At 39.3% G+C, this 21,991-nt stretch overlaps 1 protein-coding gene and 1 long non-coding RNA gene across 2 annotated transcripts; both read right to left on the bottom strand.

Moving 5' to 3' along the window:
• Positions 1–16,360: 16,360 nt before the first annotated feature.
• On the bottom strand, positions 16,361–19,213 carry LOC126994442 (uncharacterized). Its single transcript, XM_050853762.1, has 2 exons — positions 18,381–19,213; positions 16,361–16,962 (listed from the first exon to the last, which is right to left on the bottom strand). The coding sequence occupies exon 1, from the start codon at positions 19,206–19,208 to the stop codon at positions 18,384–18,386; it is 825 nt and encodes a 274-aa protein (XP_050709719.1). The 5' UTR covers positions 19,209–19,213; the 3' UTR covers positions 16,361–16,962; positions 18,381–18,383.
• Positions 19,214–19,450: 237 nt separating this feature from the next.
• Positions 19,451–20,883, bottom strand: LOC126994443 (uncharacterized). Its single transcript, XR_007749124.1, has 3 exons — positions 20,741–20,883; positions 19,813–19,968; positions 19,451–19,473 (listed from the first exon to the last, which is right to left on the bottom strand). It is a non-coding gene; the product is annotated as an uncharacterized LOC126994443 (long non-coding RNA).
• Between the last annotated feature and the right edge of the window lie 1,108 nt (positions 20,884–21,991).

The following is a 21,991-nucleotide window of genomic DNA, read 5'->3' as shown; positions in this document are numbered from 1 at the left end:
ATTCACTGCGGTAGGCCTGTGTCCAAAGCATTCCAGTGTGCTGTGTGATGAATGCCATGGATTGGAATGATAGGTAACTAACTCAAATTTACAGTATGTTGCTGCATATATTCAAATTGATATATCAGTACCGCCAAATCTGTGCACGTAAAATGTGTGTTTTACATTTGTTCCCGGTGACATGTTTCCTGCAACATTGAGGACTCACTGGCTACCAGAGTGAAATTAAGGAACACACGGTATTTTCTTATGATAATAAAACTCATCTCTCGGAATGCTTTTTTTATCTTTACATAAATTCCAAAGTGGTACACTGAGATTTGAGGGGATACAAGACACATGTAAATGCAACCTGTTATAATTCTGATTGGGGGAAGAGAGGGGATGGGGGGGAGGGGGAGCAGGGTGGTAGAACACCCAAGAGAAGTAGGGGAGGGAAGAATGAGAAGACGGGAGTGTATGGAGAGAATTGATAACTCGCCTTTGCATTACCAAACTTCACCCTTATTCCTTTCTCCCGTTTCCGTTATTTCTCTCATCCCTCAAAGGAAGTGGTGACACTGCTGTTGTGCCCCCCACCCAACCCCCCCAAAAGGCTGCCGTGGTATTTGACTTGCTTGTTAAGATGAGACATCACAAGGTTGGAAACAGGAAAGTGACAACACCATAAGACCTCAGTTACCCCTCCCAACTGCCAGTTTGGTGTGGTTTGTCTACAGTGCTGTCATCCTGCCCACCCTGCTGCCGGGAAAGGCCTGCTCTGCTTTGGTGACTGCTGTGTTGGAGCCTTGTCACATAAGTGGAGCACAATGTACACCACCCCCGCCAAGGCTGTGCCCTTGTCCCCCCAGCCACCCCCCTCTCTTGTCCCACCAGCCCAGGGTATGACACAAGTGTTCAGTCTGTGGCCTGAGTTAGCTCCCACTGCTCTGCCTGAATCCCGCCATCAGCGTCTGACCTAAGGATGACCTGGGACTAACACATTGCCACCATCTGGAAGAGGGTGTCCACCCCCTCCCCGGCACCACCACACTGCACTCAACCCTCCCACCACTATCATTCCAACCTCCCACTGATGTGTTAGATCCCTGAACCCCTACCTACTGTTCTTTACAATGTGTTTATAATGTGTACATTTTTAGCTTAGCGGCTGGTAAGACCAAATACACTATATTATTACTATTAACACACACACACACTTGACCAATAAGCCCAGGCCACAACAACCAGCCCAGCACAGTCACCAAAAAGATCAGACCTTTCACAGGACCCACCAACCACATGAAGCCTGGGGTGGAAAGTGAATAAAAGATCATGCCGTCACAGTCATCATTTGTTCCAATAGATGAATATTTTCAGTTCTCCGTGCTACACACAGCCCTGTAACCCCACCACAACAAACACTTGCACTCACACACACGGCAGAACTGAATCAGCACAGCACCTCAGGAGAAATGGACCTTCATGTGCCTGACAATCTCACCCTTAGTAATGAAACGTTTCCCACAAACATCGCACTTGAACCCTTTATGACCAGAGTGTCTGAAGAGGTGCCTGTCCAATATACTCTTCAGTTTGAATCTTTTCCCACAAACTTCACACTCATGACTTCTTGCATCAGTGTGTGTAACAAGGTGTAATTTGAGGGTACCCTTCCGACTGAAACATTTCCCACAAACTTCACACTCATGATTTCTTTCACCAGTGTGTGTAAGAGTGTGTAATTTGAGGGTACCCTTCTGATGGAAACATTTCCCACAAACTTCACACTCATGATTTCTTTCGCCAGTGTGTGTAAGAGTGTGTAATTTGAAGGCACCCTTCTGACTGAAACATTTCCCACAAACTTCACACTCATGACTTTTTGCATCAGTGTGTGTAACAAGGTGTAATTTGAGGGTAGCCTTCCGACTGAAATATTTCCCACAAACTTCACACTCATGATTTCTGTCACCAGTGTGTGTAAGAATGTGTAATTTGAGGGTACCATTCTGACTGAAACATTTCCCACAAACTTCACACTCATGATTTCTTTCACCAGTGTGTGTGTAAGAGTGTGTAATTTGAGGGTACCCTTCTGACTGAAACATTTTCCACAAACTTCACACTCATGATTTCTTTCACCAGTGTGTGTAAGAGTGTGTAATTTGAGGGTACCCTTCCGACTGAAACATTTTCCACAAACTTCACACTCATGATTTCTTTCACCAGTGTGTGTAATTGTGTGTAATTTGAGGGTACCCTTCTGACTGAAACATTTTCCACAAACTTCATACTCATGATTTCTTTCACCAGTGTGTGTAAGAGTGTGTAATTTGAGGGTACCCTTCTTACTGATACTAATGTTCGCGTGAACCTTATTCTCCGCCACATTTTTTTTTTCTACGTCGTGGCCAATTGCGCCGGTAAGCTTCTTCCCGGTGGATCCTGAATTTCTGATGGTCGGTCCAAGGCTTCTTCCCGGTGGGGCCTGATGGTCGGCCCAGCCCGTTCTGGCGCAGGCGAGTGTTTATAGTGACGCCATTTTGCAATGGCTCATGCTGCCCTCCCGGAGCTCATCTTTATTCCTTGAATCTAGAGTCCGGGTTGATAGGTGGTCTTCTGGACACCATGTGGGTAGTTTTAAGCCACTCGGCGGCGGCTGAAAAATCCCAGCTTGGTGGCACCGGTCGGGGATTGAACTCGCGTCCTCCTGAACGCGGGGCCGTCTCCCTATCCATTCAGCCACCGCCTCCCCATATCTGGGCCTTTTCCCGGTGAGTTAAGCTCTTCTATGACTTGCACGGGTTCGTAGGAGCCGAGGTAGGTACCTTTTCGGAAAATCTGGTAAGTTTTGTTTGGATTATATATGGGAACAAACACCTGCCTTTTCTCTGTCACTCTGCCGACAAAATCGTGCCTAGGGGTTTGATGGGGGTATACCAGCAAAATGGTTCCCGGAAGCTCAGATACCGTGAGAGGGTACAACTCAGTCCGGAAGGATGGAATCTCGATCGGGTTGTTTACTCAAGGTGGGCCTGAAGGGTTCGATCGTCCCCGGTACAATGCGAACTCGTTCTACCTTACCGTGTCGTTTGGCTACGTAGCGGATTGGGTGTAATGTACCGCCCCATACTAAAGTACCTTGCTTATTATTCCATGTCATGGGGTCCTGTCCTAACACGTCACATCCCAATAGTAGATCATTTCCGATGTAATTGTCGGGGACTACTGGTAACCACAACCTGGAGGTGCCTTGTTCACCTATTCCTATTTCTAGGCACACCATTCCCAGGATTCTTAGTGGGGATCCTGTGACAAAATACTAATCTAAGAAGCATATAGCATTCATCCACTATGTGAATGTGATCATAAAAATAAATAAATCAAATAATCTCATCTGTATAAAACAAAGTATAAAAAAATATTACAAAGCATGTAATGAGTACTTACACGAGGCTTGCAACGCTTCTTGAGAGGGACAGTTGGCACCTCATCATCAATTTGCTGCCTTTTTTGGGGTGCTCCAAACTTTGCCTTGAGGGCATCAAACTCTTTCATAGGCATCCTATGGCACTTCATTTTGGTTCTCAATGACATTCTCCAACATTTCTGAAAATCATAATTATGAAAATGAAATTTATGACAATAAACTGTCTGTATCATACTAATGATTAAACATGTAGATTCTATTTTGTTTCATCATTTCAATTCTAATAATGTTAGTGTCTTAAGTGATGATTGGCACTACCTTACTATTCAAAATAAATTCACTTACAGGATTTCAAAGGTAAAGGTTTAAGGTTTGGAATCGTAATCACCAGGAGGTACCCTTTCGACGTGAGCAAGTCCTCTGTATCTTTGAACTATGGGTACTGCCAGGACCTCACACACCACACACCCCATCTCCCTTCCTCAAGAGAGGACTGGTACCACTCCTAGTCAACGGAAAGACTCCGGCCTGAGCAAGCTCGAACCGCCGCCCTGTCAGACCGTGAAGCCTGGCAGCGCAGCGCTCTAACCAGTTGCGCCATCCATGTGAGTTACTCAAACAGGTTCCTTTATTAAGTTTATTTCCATGTCATCTCAGCCCCTGCGTGTTCGCAGCTAAGAAGAGTTATATCCACCTCATCAAAATTTGTACAGGGTGATCAGCTCTCCTCTCTCCCGTCTTCTTCTTTCCTGTATGTTTTCCTTGGTCTTTTTTTCCCAATTCCATTGTTGTTTACAGCAGCATGAGAAGTAGAGTGCTATATGTATTAGGTTTGTTTTGTACACTATTTTTGCCAAAAACCCTCTGCTTTCACTCTTCCATTCCAAGATAAACATCACAACAAACTTGATGAAATTTTTGGGTTTACTTAAAATTTTGCATTTTTTTTATTCTAGGTTCCATGGAGGAGATTAAGGTGGCACCTCAGCTTCTTAATGTAAATGAAGTACGGGACCTTATTTCCGACCTTGTGGGGACTCAAAGAGAGGCTGTGTCTTTACAGCGGGAGAATGTGGCACTGCAGCGGGAGTGTGTTGCAATGCAGCGGGAGACTGTGGCTGCCTTGCAGAAATTAGCTGAAACACCAGCAGGCATCCTAAAACTTGTTCAGGCTATGGGAGGCCGAATTAAATAGGAAGCCATAGGTTTTCCCTTCATTTAAGCGATTAAGGTTTAAATCATATAGGATTAAGCATTTTTATTTCCTGGATTTTTTTTCTCTCCTTTAATCACTAAGTTATGACGTAAATCTTAGAGGATCAAGTTATTTTGTCTTTCTTAAGGTTGTTAGTTTTTTCTCAGTTTTTTTTGAGTTTAGGTGTAAATATTTTTTTTTTTTTTTTTTTGTCTTTTTCAGGATTCAGTTCTGATGTAAAATTATTATTTTTTTTTTCTATTTGTGGATTCTAGTCACGTTCCATTTGCTCCCGATACCAGAATCTCAAGTTGAGCTGTGCTACATTTTTAGTTCCTTATGTTTCTAGTCCCCTTTTCCATTTTTTTACCCAATACCATTTACCTCAAGTTGAGCTGCTATAATTTTAGTTTCTCAGGATTCTAGTATACCTCAAAGTGAGCTTTGCTGTAATCTTAGTTTCTCAGGATTGATTATATACGAATGTGAGTGTTTCGTTCCAGTAATAGATTGGTAATGCTTTTATTTTCATCGGGGAAGCCTGGAAAGGGTTGAGAACTTGAGAGATATAGCAAAGTACCATATGCCATATGCCATCAGGTCAATATCATGGCTTGGAACTTAAATAAAAAGAGGACTTGGATATACAATAACGTAAAGGTTTAAATGCAAAAATAGACTTGCCTACATTATTAATTTCATACCTTATCAAAGCCTTCATGTCAATATGAATCATGCCTATATATCTTAGAAACTTGAACATATTACTCATAAATATAAGACCAAAAAAGTTTAATTCAGTTCGAAAACAGATTAGCCTACATTATAATGTTACTGTCTTTCACGTCGAACCCTTCAGTTCGATATCATATCTTGAAACTCTACAAAAAAACTAAGAAACAAAAAAAAAAAAAGTTTATATGCAAAAATAGCCTAGCCTACATGATATATATTTTTTTTCACATTTCGTCAAAGCCTTCAGGTCAACATGAATCATTCCTGTATAGCTTGGAAACTCTAAAAATGACTACTAAAAAAAGTAATGGCCTCTTTCACAGTTCGCCATGATGTGTTAGTAAGCCTGCAAATCAACACCAAAGACTTAGAAAATTCATTGCGTAGTGTTTTGTGTTCATGCATAAGTTAATACTTCTGAGGAAATCATACGGGACATCTCTTGTGTGTGTGGTGCTGCATCGAAAACCTAACCATTACGGAGTGTAAAAGACTAAAGTTTCGTTCGGGCGATTTCAAAGCCACTACGATGGACTGTGGAATTGGCTCTAAGATATATAAGAACCTGAAAATTGTTAAGAGCAGAAATAGCCTACCGTACAGTCGTGGGACACAAGTGTTGACACAGTTTCCAAAAGGTTTCGGACGCCGCTAGCGAAAGACGGCAACTATCCAGCAGAACTACATTCGATTTATATGTGACGTATGTGTGTGTGTAAGGAGCAAGGAGTGTGTGTGGGTGTGAGAGATATTACTTAAGAGAGGCGCCAGGGGTATATTTTTTTTACGAATATTTTTTTAAACTGACTAAATTAGTTTTTTTCGCTCAACATGTTGGGGATGCTATGTACTACCAGGTAATGAAGCATATTCATGTAGAATATTAAAAATAACAGGGTCCCTTTAAGATATTTCAATGCCCCGCGCTGTTACGCTATAGCGCGCCAACACACGTGGTATTTCTCAAGGCTTGTACGCACGTAAAATTCACATTAGAAAGTCTATTTCCCTGTAAATTTTGTCATCCATCATCCCTCTATCCACTCGTGACAGCTGCCGAATGTGAAATGTGTACTCTGCTGCTCAGTTCTCCCACAGACGTTGACTGGGGAGGACGTTGAACATTTTCGCTGCGCTATAACCCAAAAACGTCTTTATAAAGACGTACAAGCGCAAAGCAACGATGAGCAGAGTTATGAACATAAAGAAGGCTTCTGGAACAAAATGAAGACCCAGGAAACACGCAAGAAAGCAACGCAAAAAAGCAAGAGTCACGACTCTTATCTTCACACCAACCGCACCCCGACCACCACCACCACCACCACCTTTGAGTGATGACTTTTTTTTTTTTTTTTTTTTATAAAGGGGGACCAGATGCCTTATCCTTCTCCAGTAAGTGAACAAGGTATAAACAATCATATGTGAAGATTTCATGCCAGTCAAGTGAATAAAAATAGCAAAACACATGAAATGGAAAAACAAAAAAAAATGTAGGAGCCAAAATCTCGAAAGTGTGTTTTTTACACTTCAAAAAAATTCAGAAAATCAACAGTCTGATAGTCTTTTCTAAGGTATCAATATAAACTACAACTAAATGGCAATTTTTCTCATTTTGTACATTTTAAAAAAGGTAAAAAGAAAACGGGAGAAAAAGTGGAGAAAATTATTAGTGAAATTATTTTTTCGAAGCCGAAACAAAAAATCAAAAAATTTACAAAAATGAGAAATGTACATATATACACAAATGTTCTATGGTATTTTTTTTTCAAAGGAATTATCTAAAAACTAAAGTCTGTGAAACAAATAGAAGATTTTATGCTGTTTGAGTTTCCCCTACACATTCACCCAAATTTCACGAAATTCACAGAATGTCATACATTTACAACAACAAACAACATATTAAAATTTCAAAGACATAGGACAGACAGGATTTTTATTACGAAACTGTGAGCATCAACTGCACGACGATTATGTTTCTTTAACCCGAGAACGTTGAGAGACCCTTTTCAGGGCTTTCACAAGTCGGGGCTGTGGTACGGTGGACCCTAAAAAGGGCTCTCCATAAAACACCTAATTCGAGCTATTTGTAGTCGGTGGTGGCATAGCGCAACCCACCATGAATGTCCGAGGTCATTGTGGTGGGTGAGTGATCTTGAGGTGGGCTTTTTTGTCAAAGGTGGTGCTGTAGGGTCATGGCAGGCTGACTTAGCTATCCATACAGTAATCACTCGTCAAATTCTCAATAGTAGACATCAAGCGACTATTGGCTAGATGCCACACGTCACGAGACTGTTTATTTTGTGACAAACACCACCCAAAAATAATGGAGTTTGAGTAAAAGTAAATATTTTTAACGTCTTTTTGGTTATGAGGAGTACTTTAATGTACATTCCCTGTTCTTTTCTTAGTTTCAAAATGCAGTGTAATTTTGTCTTTCCTGGCCACTTCTCGGCTTTCTCATAGCCGAAGCCCACGGGTTAAAAAAAAAAATGTTATGAATGCTCTTGTTTCCACTTGTCCACGCTCTGTAATAAGATTTTCTGCATTCCATAAGCTAAATACTTGTTTGGCTTTGGTCGTCAGTGTGCATTCTGGAGAGAGAGAGAGAGAGAGAGAGAGAGAGAGAGAGAGAGAGAGAGAGAGAGAGAGAGAGAGAGAGAGAATTAATTTCTCTGCAAATTTGCTGCAAATAATAGCCTAGTTTTCTTAAATGCATATTAATAACTTAGTAGTATTCGTAAATGCAAAATAATTGCTTTGTAATTCAATTCAAAGCATAATAACCTACTAGTTTCCTAAATGCACCGGCTGGCATGGTCGATGACGTCATTGCATGACATTCCCAAGCGAGAGGTGGTCGTAAAAGATGCAAGAAGTTACGAGATGTTTAAGAGCGTTATTGTAAGTTGTGAATTTGTCGTAAAAAATTTTAATAAAATGAGCAGGATGTAAGAAGCCATTTTAAGTCTTTTAGTGGTCGAGAGAAATGGAAAAAGTTGTAAGAGAAATTTAAAGTGTTCATTGTAAACTGTGAGTGGCCATAAGAAGTTGAGAGGTGTATAATACGAGTGTTCATTGTATAATAATTGCTTGTGTGTTGGATTGTATACTTATGTGGAGTTTAATATGAAGTGACTATGAATGTGATATAAATGCTTTTTTTTTATAATGGTGTATGCATTGAAGAGATGAATTTATTAGGAATAGCCTACTTTTTATAAGTGCTGTATATGATTAATGAATGTGGAATTACACAATGAATGCTTCCTTAATAATGCTTTACGTGTTTTAAACAGTATCAATTTAACAGAAATAGCCTATTTTTTATTAATGTAGTGTATGATTGATGAATATGGATGTATAATGAACGCTCTCTATATAATGATGTATGTGTTTAACCCATTACATCCCAACTTTTTTTATTTTTGAAATAAACTGAGTTTGTTTGTAGAATACTGTAAAATGATGGGTTAAGAATAATAATAAATGCTCAAAAAAAAAAAAAATTCTAATAGTAAGCTTACAATAAGCTGTCCTCAAATGAGGACACTGGGATAATAAGACTACAAGTGAGATTACAAAGCTTACAGAAAAGTATCCTGATTTGAAGACAAAGTTATATGACTGGAGCAATTATAACATCTTGGTAATAGTATGGTATGATAATTGAAATTCACAACATCTTTCCAGGCCGTGATGATATTTCAAACAGTAGCATGAACTAAAAATTGCTTTTATTCTATGAAGAGTTTATCTTCTCTGATGATATGAGCCGAAGCACTCTACACATAGAGTAGCATTGCATTTATAACAATATGTTCTTGGCTTAGCTGTACATGGTTTGTTTTGACATCGTTGCTGCTTTTGCCTCTTCCCAATTATATGGTCTTTGCCATCATACCGAACATCAGTAACAGTTGTGCAAGATGTCAAAGCACTACAGGGTCGTCCCATTGTCACTTCCATGCAGCTTAATTTCATATATGGTACACAGATAGCTCGTTTGAAGTCTAAAACACTCAGCTGTGCATTGTTGTCTCCTTGATGTAACATCCTGTAAATGACCCATGAACTCACCACTGCCATATCTATGAATCGCGTGAATAAGGGCCAGTACCATTTCTTTTCTCGAATTGACACAGAATATTTACCTACTAACCAGTCGTGGTGATAAACCCCGCCCATGTGTTTGGTATAACTGAACATTGCATTTGGCTGTGGAACACTTCCCTTTGTCTTTGTATGTTTCAGCTAACGCTGAACTTTTGCAAGAGGCTCTACTGTATCATAATTAGTTCCAATTGTCACACATTTGTTATCAAACCACTTTATCATAAGAATTTCCTCATTTGTGTCGAACCTGTAGTCATATACCCCTCATGGTTTCTTTTCCATAGCACATGAGGACTCCAGGGGACACTGTTTCAAACGATTCCCCCTCAATGTTCTTGTCACCTGATATCCAAGATTTCTTAGGTGTACTAATAAGTCATAGGTAGTAAAATAGTTATCAATAAATAATGAATGAGATTCTGGATCAGCTACGGCCTGTAACATTCGCAGTACTACCTTTGAACCTAATAGTAAGTCCTCATTCCCATCAAGTTCTTACCACAATAAAGGTCAAAGTTGTAGCAATACCCTGAGGTTCCACAAAGTGCCCATAGTTTGTAGCCAAATCTAACAGGTTTTACCTAAATAAATTGTTTTAAACTATTGTACCCATAGTACTTTACCATCATTTAATCAACAGAGATACAAGGCTCAAAAACTACAAATTATATGAATGCTTCTTCAAGTAATGTAATAAGATTCCTTACTGTGAACCCCTTATCTGATTTATTGCTTTCAGCCTCTGCATTGTCACAAAAGTGGACAACGCCTTTTATAATCTGAAATATATTGCGAGACATTGTTTTTTTCACCAAAGACACTCCCAGATCCTCTTCTTTTGACCAATAGTCTCTCTCTGCTGGTAGTTTGTGATATGATAAAAAAAGCAAGATTGCTATGAAACACTTTAGCTCTTCTACAGTAAACACAAAGTCACCTTTGTTTTTGCATGCAGTTGCATAGTGCACTGTCTCTTTTATAATATGATCATAAATATTTGGAGACATTATTGACTCGAACAGTTCCAGAGGGGTGAGATGCTCCATTTCTTCCTGCATGTCCTCGTAAGTTCTTCCTCGTTGCTTCACCTTGTAGTATTGTAGTTGTTTATATCTCCAGTTTGGCTGCGATTCACATAGCTTCCTTTTCCTGGATCTGGAAGATTTTTGGACGTAGAGTCTTCTGCTGTACTAGTTTTACTTTCAATGTGGAGCTCAAGAGATCCTGGCACGTCTTGCACTATTACTTCTCCAGTAAGATCATCATGATGACACTTGACAATGTCGTATTCCAAATTTGTCAAGTGTTGTGATATGCATGCAAAAGCTTTGTTATTATTTTACAAACTAAACAATCATGACACTATGACCTTATTGAATTATCAAATTATCTAAATAAATTAATTTTAAGTTAGTAAATAGCTGACCTATGAGATGAAGCGAGACGTATTGGAGAGTGTGTTGCAATATGCTGGGCTTTAATGACCATGGCTGAACACCCTGGCCGCCCCTCTCCCACCTGCCAGTTTCTCCTAGAACTAATGTCCCAGCAAACAAGGCGACGTCACCCTGACGTCACGGTGACGTCGCCATTTGGTCTGTATGACGTCAGAGGATGACGTCAAAGTGACGTCGACCTGTAGACTCCCAGTGACGTCATTCTGACGTCGTGGCGACGTCGCCAGATGACCTTTGAATGACCAAAATATGACTTAGGAATGACCAAAACGCAACCTAAATATGACCTTGGGGTGACCATAATGTGACCATAATATGACTTCAGGGCAACCTATAGGTGACCATAATGTGACCTTAGGGCGACCTAGGGGTGACCATAATGTGACCTTAGGGTGACCATAATGCAAGCATTATACAGCATGGGCATGAATTTCACCAACAAACTTTGGGAATAGAGCCTCCATCATAAGACAAATCTTTTTCTTCTACAGTGTAATGCAATAAAAATGATGCTTTGAGAACAATCTGGTAGTCTGAGTCCATACAAATTGCAGCCTGCTGCACACATGTGCCATGACGGGGTTGGATTGGGACAGGGCACATGTGTTAAACTATCTGCAAAGTGTATGGACTCAGGCTACCAGAATGTTCTCAGAGCATCTGTTTTTTGCATTTCACTATAGAATAAAATAGATATGTTTTACAATAAAGGATCTGCAGCCAAAAATTGTCAGTGAAGATCACACCAATGCTGTAAGTAAAAAGGATTTTTAACAGTGATCATAAAGTGACCTAAGGGTGATTTCAGCACAAAAATTATGTAAAAAAATAGGCTTAAGAGTTTTCAACATTAGTGGGTTTGTAATAACATATTTGTTTCATTTCCAAGGGGCAATGTATATGATTCCTATTTGTGTGTATTTACAATAATTGGAAACAAAAGTTTACATACATCTTGACGTATTTATTAATATTCACATATGTACAAAAGGGAGGCAGTAACATATTCGTACATAAAGCATAGCACAAAACTAAGCCTCACAGACTCAACCAAACCATGAACTATCACAAAAAAAATAATGATAAATCCACTTAACCATGATGCGCTATCAAAAGAAATTTATGATAAATATCACACTGAATATTAGAACTAGTAAAGCTAATAACAATACTTTAAGCCTTTATACATATCACCCATTGTAAGTTTTTATATCACACAGCTAACTGTCAAACCACATGGCTACTGTTACCCAAGCCTCCTTGTTTACAAGTAAGATTCCTAAATTTATATTATTAATTATTGTAATTAATTATTATTGATTAATTTTTATTTTCTTGATTGTTAGTGTCTGAATACAAATGAAATTGTAATATTACATATTTCCTTAATTGTTATTGTCTGAATAAAAAAAAAATATAAATAAATAAATAAATAAAAAAAATATATATATATATATATATATATATATATATATATATATATATATATATATATATATATATATATATATATATATATATATATATATATATATATATATATATATATATATATATATATATATATATATATATATATATAAAAGTGCTACAATGAAGACTGTTTCACAGTTTTCTGGCTGACCTTTGGGGGCGGCATAATATAGTTCCAAGGGCGCCATGGCACCCGCAAGGTATACAGGTTGGGAACCATTGCAGTAGTACTTCATCCATTCTCACAGCTTAGACAAGATAAACTCTACTTGATCCATTCTCAAAACTAGGTCAGAGACAAACTGTACTTAATCCATTCCCACGACTGGGCCAGAGACAAACCGCTGAACCCATCCTCACAAACTCTACTTAATCCATTTCCACAACAGGGATACACAAACTCTACTTAAACCGTTATCACAATCGGGCCACACGAAATCTACTTAATCCATCCTCACAAATGGGCCACACAAACTCTATATACTTTATCCATCCTTAAAACTAGGCCTCACAAACTCTACTTTATCCATCCTCACTATTGGGCAACAAACATTCAGGTTTCAGAAATATATAAGGCAAAAACAACTGAAAAATACAGAAGCAAATAAAGACTAATAAACATCTAGGCAGCCATGGCTAGAGGTGAGGGTAGCCCATGCCTTCCATATATTTGGCCAACATACCACCAAATAACTGAACACTGACTACATAACTGTGACTACAAGGGACTCCAGGCACAATCTAGGCATAATCTTGGTGCTGCATGCAATGTGGTAAAAGATAACTGAACCATTGCACCTCACCATTATATCCTGTACCATGGGTATAATAATAGCAGCCACCCCACATCCCGCATTATCAAATGTGTATATCCATCCAACAGTTGTGTCTAGCACATGAATTGCCTGTTTCCCATGTATGTGCTGTAGTGGTCTTGCTGCACTGCAATGACTGGTTAGTGGTATGATTGTGCAGGGAAACCCAGGATGGAGCAGAAGTACTTTCTCTTACGTTTTGACTTAGTCTTCCTCAGACAGAGCAGGTAGAAGTGTGCAGCTGCTTATTTATATCTACATTGGGTCATCTTGCGGGTGACCTGGGAACTGAGGTCTGCCATTAGTCCATCATTACCATCGACCCATGAACTGTCTACGACAATGTTTGGACTCTCCGTCCTTCCGTCACTGATCAGCTGTCCCGAGTCCTACACGTAGTGACAATGACTAGTCTTCAGCAGTCCCTCCCAGTGATCAGTGTTTCTTTCTGTGGAAATGTATGCAGCTTTCACCCTCTTCCTTGTCCTTTTCTCTAGCCCCTAGCGCAGGATCTCCACTGTGTTCCACTCTGGCAGGTGGCTGTGTTCTTCAGCATGCACCACCACCGAGTTGGTTGTCCTGTGGTTCTGCACGTCGTTTCTGCGCTCGCTAATCCTCCTCCTTATCCCTTATGCAGTTTCACCATAGTACGAAAGGGGGCATCCCCAACACGGAATTCTGTATGGGCCAGGGGCGATTCTACGGATCAAAAATATTCGGGGCTAAGAGAAAAACATCAGGGGTTGAAGTTTGCACAGTAAACTAGAAACTGCTCAGACTACTGGTATATGGATTCAAAATGTAATCTTTATGCCACGGGGGTGAAGAAAGGTTCGGGGCTAGTGTAAAAGCATTCGGTGCTCAAGCCCCGGAAGCCCAAGGCTTATGGCGACACTGGTATGGGCTAGGAGTACAGACACATTGCACAATGAGGAAAGAAAAGCAGAGGGCTAAATAATAGTGCCCTGTGCCAAGGTTACTGAGCCCATCACCAAATTCCTTGCCATGAATGGCGTGAGAATATTAAACTTGGCAGGGCTAAAGATCATATACTGTATAGCAAGAAGTGATCAGGGCAGTGCAAAGAGTGAGAACAGCACCGTGTACAAAATTATGTGTAGGGGATGCTCCTTCCCAGTGGGCAAATGTCACGTAATTCACGTGGAATACACGTGGATCCTGCACGTGGATTACTCATGGATATTTGATGGAAAATGCAAAATCGAATTCACGTGAAAATGAACACGTGGAATACACGTGTACAAATTCACGTGTAATACACGGTAATATCTGGTGGAATAATCCATGTGTTTATTTATCCGTGAATTATCTGAGCTTTTGTAGTTGATTCCAACAAGTTTGAAGGCTGCATTATCGTGCTCTGGTAATCTGCATGTCATCAGTGCATCCAGTCTCTCAGTATATGTTTCTGTATCATTTACGTAAGCTATAGTCGAATAGGCTATTATAAACAGAAACATATCCTTTACGAGACCGCACATTGTTGACAGGCAGGCTGGTAGAGCACGATAATGCAGCCTTCACACTTGTTGAATGCAACCATAGTACTGTGCAATTTCAGAATACAAGGTAGGTAAAAAAATACAAGTAATACAGAAAGTGTGTATATATATATTCTTCAGTCTTACACTTTTTCATAAATTTAATAATCTTCATCCTTGTAAAAATATCAAAACCAAAATAATTTCCATATTTTATGAAAAAAAAAAGTTAGTGCTTGCATTTTTATATATAAAGGCTTTCAAGATATCTGACTTGAATGAAGAATAACTGCAATATATAAATGGATGATCCCAATAATACAAAAAATTAAAACTTTGTTTAGCCACAATCCATCCATAGCCTGACACCTGCTCCTATGCATTACCTCCCCATGCCATGGTCCAGAGCAGCAGAAACCACCCTTGAACTGTGAGGGTGACCATCCGCCATCCCGGGCCACGACTCAATAAATGGGTTCCCATGGCACTTGTGCCTAGCATTATCCCTGTGCATGTGCCACAAGTGGGACTATAAAAGGTAGAGAAGAATGGGCAGATCCCCAGCCTAGTGTCACCCTAAACAGTAGAGGTATATAGAACAAGAGAAAGACAGAAATGGCTATGGGAAGTAAAGGACACCAACCCTCACTCTGACAAAGAGTCAGCCCACCACTCGGAAAAGTAAGAGAACGTAAAAGAAAATGGACAGAAAGCAAAGGGAAATGAGAAGGGAAAATATGTCAAGCGGTAAAAAGACCTGCTATGGGCTAGTAAAAGAGATCCCCACCCAGGGCCAGAATCAGTCGCCTCTTACGGCACACAGCCGACATGGAGAGGGCTACATTCTAGCATCTATGTAGCCCCAGGGGGAATATATGCAAAGAATACCAGGCCTGCCACAAGTACACAATATGCTTAAAACAATACAGACCACAGTTGTCAATGAAATTAAGCATTTTGTGAATTGATACTTGTGTAGCTCCATACTTTTTCATTTACGTAAAAATACATGGGAACCTAAGTGGTAGGCAAAAGCAAAATTATAAATTAAAATGTTATATCTATTACTAAATTACATAATAAATCATTGTTAATAATACTAGTTTGCTTTTATAATCTGAGATCATTAATATCATCTCACATAAATATCATGAGGTAATATCCCAATCGGTTCAAATTTTACAGCAGTAAGTCTCTCTCCACATCTTAAAACCATTCTTAAGCTTGAATCCCATAACGACAAGTTGAAAGAACCAGGACCAGGTTAGCGTGGTGGCGGGAACAGCTTGTCTGAGGTTCGGTTCTCGGCGGTCCTGGTTCTTTCATTCTGAAGCTTCTCTAACATCCCCCCTTATACTGTTTACACATCAATAAATTTTGTCATTCTGATAGAAAAAGAGCTTCTTTAAGAGAGAGAGAGAGGGGGGAGGAAGGGAAATGTACACATAGTTACAATATATGAGGTCATCTGTGTACAATCAGTCATGAGATAAATTTACCAGCATTTTTTTAGTAACATACAAAATGAAAATACTTATCTAGTCACTGCCACCAGAAGTGAACGGGTCTCTTGAGTGAGAGCCAGGCAGCAAGACCCCTACACCACAGTGGTGTAGTGGTCTTGCTGTCTGGCTCTCACCAAGAGACCTGGTTAGACTCCTGGTGGCAGTGAGTATGACTAGATTTTTCACTGCGCTATTGCAGTTCGTCTTGGTATGAAAATACTTTACTTCACCAAGGTCATGCATGAGACAAAGATTGGTTTGTTTTAACATTCTTGCAGATCTTAACTGATTGTAAGTACCATTTTACATCAGCTAATTTTCATTTTTCAATTTTGGAGCATTACGCAATTTTGCTGCAACTATCATTTGTATTTCTGTCACATTTGAATCTGAGAACTTTTTAAGCACGCTCTCCTGAATCACATTGTATAACTTTGTTTTTCTAAAAGACAACTTGCCTCTCTGCCCAAGCATGTTATACTGACACATGAGGTTTTTGGTCATAAACCTGCACATCAAATAAGAGACCATATCTCTCTTATTATAGCCACCTATGCGGACGCACTGGTTGCACACTTCCATGAAATAACTGGGATTAACCAATTCATCCTCTAGATTCTGCACTTCTTCCAGGGAATTATTCCGTTTGATTGTAAGAGTACAAGCTGTGTCAGCTGGTTTACCACCACATGTGCTCGTATCCGAAACAGTTTTCCTGATGTCCAGCAGAAGTTGTAACACTCGCTTCTGAAATCCTATAAGAAAAAATAATACATAACTGAGGATGCTAAATAACTTCCCAATTACAAGAAAAATAAAATACACACACACACACATCAAGAGAAGAGTGGTATAACAAAGTGTGCAGAAGCCATGCAAGTTAAGGAGTGGGCATAGCATAAATGGACAAGGAACAGTAGTGGAGATTTATGGAATGAGTACAAAAGGAAGAGAGATTAATATGTCAAAATAAGAAGGCAGGAAAAAAAGAAGTTTGAGAAAAATATTGTAGATAAGTGATTATGAGTTTTTAAATAAGAAACTGAAAAATAAAGATGAGATTCTGAAAGTTAAAGTGAATGGTGAAATGTTTGGTAATATTAATGAGGTAGTAGAAGTATTAAATAAATGTTTCCAAAGTGTGTTCACAAGGGAGAGGGAGTTTGCTGAGATAGATACAGTGTCAGTGGCTGGAAGGGCACTGGAAAGGGTACAAACATTAACAGAAAAAATTATAAAACTATTGGAGGAACTGGATGCAAGAAAGTGAGGAGGGCCAAATGGGGTATCAAATTGGGTGCTAAAAGAGTGCATACAACAATTAGCGGGTAAATTGAGTAACTTGATATGTCTCACTGGCACAGGGCCGGGAAAATACCAGTGGATTGGAAGAGGGCAACCATCAAACCAATTTTAAAGGTGGCAGTAAAGAGGATCTGTTAAACTATAGGCCAGTGTCATTAACAAGCGTAGTGGCCAAGATGTGAAAAAAAAAAAAAACCATATATATATAAAGGACAGTTGGGTTAAATATTTAGAAAATTGAGAAACTGAAAATGGTTGTGGGAAACTACCTACTATGCCATGCAATATAAGGCTCCATCCACTCTAGCGGGCAGAAGCGAGTTGTTTGCCCGCTGCCCGCTGACATTTTCTCCACATTTGCAAAAGACGAGTAAACTGCCTGTGACAGAAGATGAGGAATTTCATCGGGCATAGCCCGTTGCACCTGGCAGTACACCACTGCCAGACATACAAGGTACAATGGGAGCTTTGGATCCATGGCTGTCAGTTTGCCAGGGAAGTACATACGGCTACACCAGATGGTCATGTCTACCCCTCCATCCGGCTAGAATCAGTGGTCTCATGTTGTCGTACCGCAGTCTTCATCAGATTAAAGAGATCCTCTGCCTGACTGCACGGGTGCTCGTCTCTTGACTGGGGCTCAAGGGGCCTAGGCAGGCATTGCCACGTGGACGTAAGCTTCTGTGTGCCCGGAGGGATTTACCCGCTAGTGTGGACGGAGCCTAATACGTAATGAATATAACAGTGCGATAATGTTCCAGGGTATATCAACTAGGTCTACGTACTTAATATTGTTATGTTCAACTTTGTCATTTTGGGTACTAATCACTACATACAATTCCTCATAGTGATAAGGATTAGAACTTACTAGTTAGAGGGAAGCTGGATTCAGCATCTTCCTGGCTACCTTTGTGATTCTTTTGATTGTCATTACAAGGGTCACACCTGCTCTTGTTGTCTCTCTGGTTGTGTCTATCACGTCAATTGTCCCAGTCATAGTGGTCATGACTTCTATTTTGATAGTGTTTTTCATATCTCCTCTCCTGCTGGCCAGGGCTATCACTTCGTTCAGGTGTGTCAAGCTGTCTCCTGTCACCTTGGTCATGGCTTCTTCTTCGGTAAAGTGTGTCATGGTGCCTCTTGTCATGCTGGTCGGGACTGTCACTATAGTAAGATAGGTGGTCGGGACTGTCACCTTGGTCATGGCTTCTTCTTCGGTAAGATGTGTCATGGTGCCTCTTGTCATGCTGGTCGGGACTGTCACTATAGTAAGATAGGTGGTTGGGACTGTCACCTTGGTCATGGCTTCTTCTTCGGTAAGGTGTGTCATGATGTCTCCTGTCACCTTGGTCATGGCTTCTTCTTCGGTGAGGTGTGTCATGGTGTCTCCTGTCACCTTGGTCATGGCTTCCTCTTCGGTGAGGTGTGTCATGGTGTCTCCTGTCACCTTGGTCATGGCTTCTTCTTCGGTGAGGTGTGTCATGGTGTCTCCTGTCACCTTGGTCATGGCTTCCTCTTCGGTGAGGTGTGTCATGGTGTCTCCTGTCACCTTGGTCATGGCTTCCTCTTCGGTGAGGTGTGTCATGGTGTCTCCTGTCATGGTGGTCGGGACTGTCACCTTGGTCATGGCTTCTTCTTCGGTGAGGTGTGTCATGGTGTCTCCTGTCATGGTGGTCAAGATTGTCACCTCGATCATGGTTTCTTTTTGGTAAGGCGTGTCATGAGGTCTCCTGTCATGCTGGCCACTGCCATCACTGTTGTCAGATGACTTGGATGTCTTGCTGGATACCGAATATTTTGTTGCACTGCACTCCATCATCCCATGGGTTCTGGTGGACCGCATATCCAAAGACACCTTAGGAGGAGGTGTTGAAGTACAACCTGTGAAGGAGCAGAAGGGACCTTATCTTGAGAGGTTGTGACCTGTGGCTTCTGTGTGGCTGGCTTCATGTGGACAGCTTCTGTGGAAAAATCATTACATATTACAAAGACACGAAAAAAAAAAAAAACTGTGAAAGGGCTTGGTGTTGGGGGCTGTCAAAGACAAATAAAAGGAGACAGTGAATAGTCCGGGGAAACCCTTCACCTGTAAATGTTTACAGTCAGACACTTTGTAGACAAAAATGAGATTGAAGAAATTTGCTAACCAAACCACTTTGTGTTTTCCCAGCTATCCCCCACCTCTCAGTTCTCTCAGTTTGTCAATCTAATTATTAATGAACAATAGTATTGCTGTTGTATTCACTGTTATGATTTTCTTCTTTCATAAATTGTTTTCAAATATGACCAGGCATGCCTACCATGTAAGTTTTCACTGCTGACAAAGTCATCAGGCAGATTTTTCTTACAACGTTTTCTCCTTTTTCTCATGAGTAGACCTTCATCAGGATCACTGTTGCTCTCAGAACTCTCCACCGTAGATGTCAGATGGTAGGTATCGCATTCTTGAAAACTATCTGAGGGGAAAAAAATAAAAAAAATAAAAAAAATAGAAATAAATAAATAAATAAATATATATATATATATATATATATATATATATATATATATATATATATATATATATATATATATATATATATATATATATATATATATATATATATATATATATATATATATATATATATATATATATATATATATATATATATATAGCGTTGATGAAGTTTCTTGAAATACTTGGGTTATGAACAAGACGTACTCAGTACCATAACTTTATTTTGCACTAAGTTTCGCCACTCAGACTGCTGGCATCTTCAGTCTAATAGAATAAAATACATATTAAATTTACAATTACACCAAAATACTTAAAATATTATAATATAAGATTCCACACCAATACCTCTTCTATTAGCCTGAAGATGCCATCAAGTCTGAGTGGCGAAACGTAGCGCAAAATCAAGTTACGGTACTGAGTACATCTTGTTCATAACCCATATATATATATATATATATATATATATATATATATATATATATATATATATATATATATATATATATATATATATATATATATATATATATATATATATATATATATATTTTGCATACCTCGACCACTGCCCATCTCAGGCGCCAAACATTTCATTACTAGCCCTAAATTTTGTGACATTTATCTCAATCAGGTACAGCTAAAAGGCAACAAAAATGAGCATTTCTGAGGTGAATAATCATGAAAGTGAACGTCATCCAATAACAGCAAGATAATAGTAAAACACCAACCAGAAGTGATCTTCACTTTTTTCAACATAAACTTTCTCCATGATGCAGGGTCTGGTTCTTGCTGATTTTGAAGGGCATTCTCAGCATTAACTCCTTGTGGCCAAAACAAGGTTTGGTTCTCTTCTAATACCCAGCTGGATGGCATCACACCCTCTTCTTCTTTCTTACCCTCCAACCAAACTGCTCGTTTCCACATTCTAAATATAAAATATAATTAATCAATGGGCTATGTTCATGCTTTGCATATTTTGTTTCATTAATAACATCAGCAGTAAGATATTCAAGTACGAATAATACAATATTTAAAAGCTAGGCATGTTGGCAGTTTTACCTCTTCAGATAGGTATATGACAAGAATAACAACCTAGTTTCTATATTTTAAATGTAGTATAGAAACAATTACCCATGTCTCAACCTGACAAAATCCTCTTCATAAGCCGAAGAGCAGCACTGGGCTGTACTGGCACACAAGGCATAAGGGATACGAATAGGAGAGTGAAGATGCAGATGAACAGTTTTGAGATAAAGAACAATGGCCATAAGAGAGATACATAACAAATACAACTTGTGTATGAAGACTAAAATCCTGCAGATCTGAAACGTTTTGCTTAACTTCTCTTTAGTAAACACATATCAGTCATGAGAATACACCATGTACAACTGCCCACCTAACTGAAAATGTCATGTACAACTGGTACTAAAACAACACCATCGTTGTATGGCAATGTTATCACCTTTCATGCAGCTGCTCTAAGTGAATTACTTTCTTTTTAAATTACTCTTATTTTCATAAACACAATGTTAATGAGTTTAGAATTGCATGGTTCAGTAAAAAAATTCAGTTTGGCTTTGACGAAGAACATCACATTCATAGTAGACATAATTTTTAGTTTCCTAAGGAACACAAAATCTTCATTTTTAACATGAAACAATTATTTTGTATTTTGTAGATATATATATTCTGTGATTAGCTTCTGTCACTTTTGATTCATTAAACATTTTCTTTTCTGCAAGTCTTTTGAAAACTTGAGAAACTGGATTGTTTGATGACCTCACTAACTGCTTTATTTTGTGAAGTTCATTCTCGTATGGGAAAGCACAAATGTCATTAAGGGAACACTGGTAATTCTCACATCATCTACCAAGTGAAGAAGATTATGAACATTATATACAATAAAACTTTGACCATATAGATCTCGACACTGTTGTACAAAACACTTAAGTAATTCTCTTGCATATGGTAAGTAAGAA

Source organism: Eriocheir sinensis, unplaced genomic scaffold (genome assembly GCF_024679095.1).
Source record: "Eriocheir sinensis breed Jianghai 21 unplaced genomic scaffold, ASM2467909v1 Scaffold799, whole genome shotgun sequence".
In the NCBI taxonomy this organism is placed as follows: Eukaryota; Metazoa; Arthropoda; class Malacostraca; order Decapoda; family Varunidae; genus Eriocheir; species Eriocheir sinensis.
This window is presented reverse-complemented; position numbering and strand designations above follow the sequence as displayed.

Coding starts and splice junctions, on each gene's coding strand:
- LOC126994442 (XM_050853762.1), bottom strand. CDS start 19,208: ATGATCGAGGTGACAATCTTGACCACCATGACAGGAGACACCATGACA.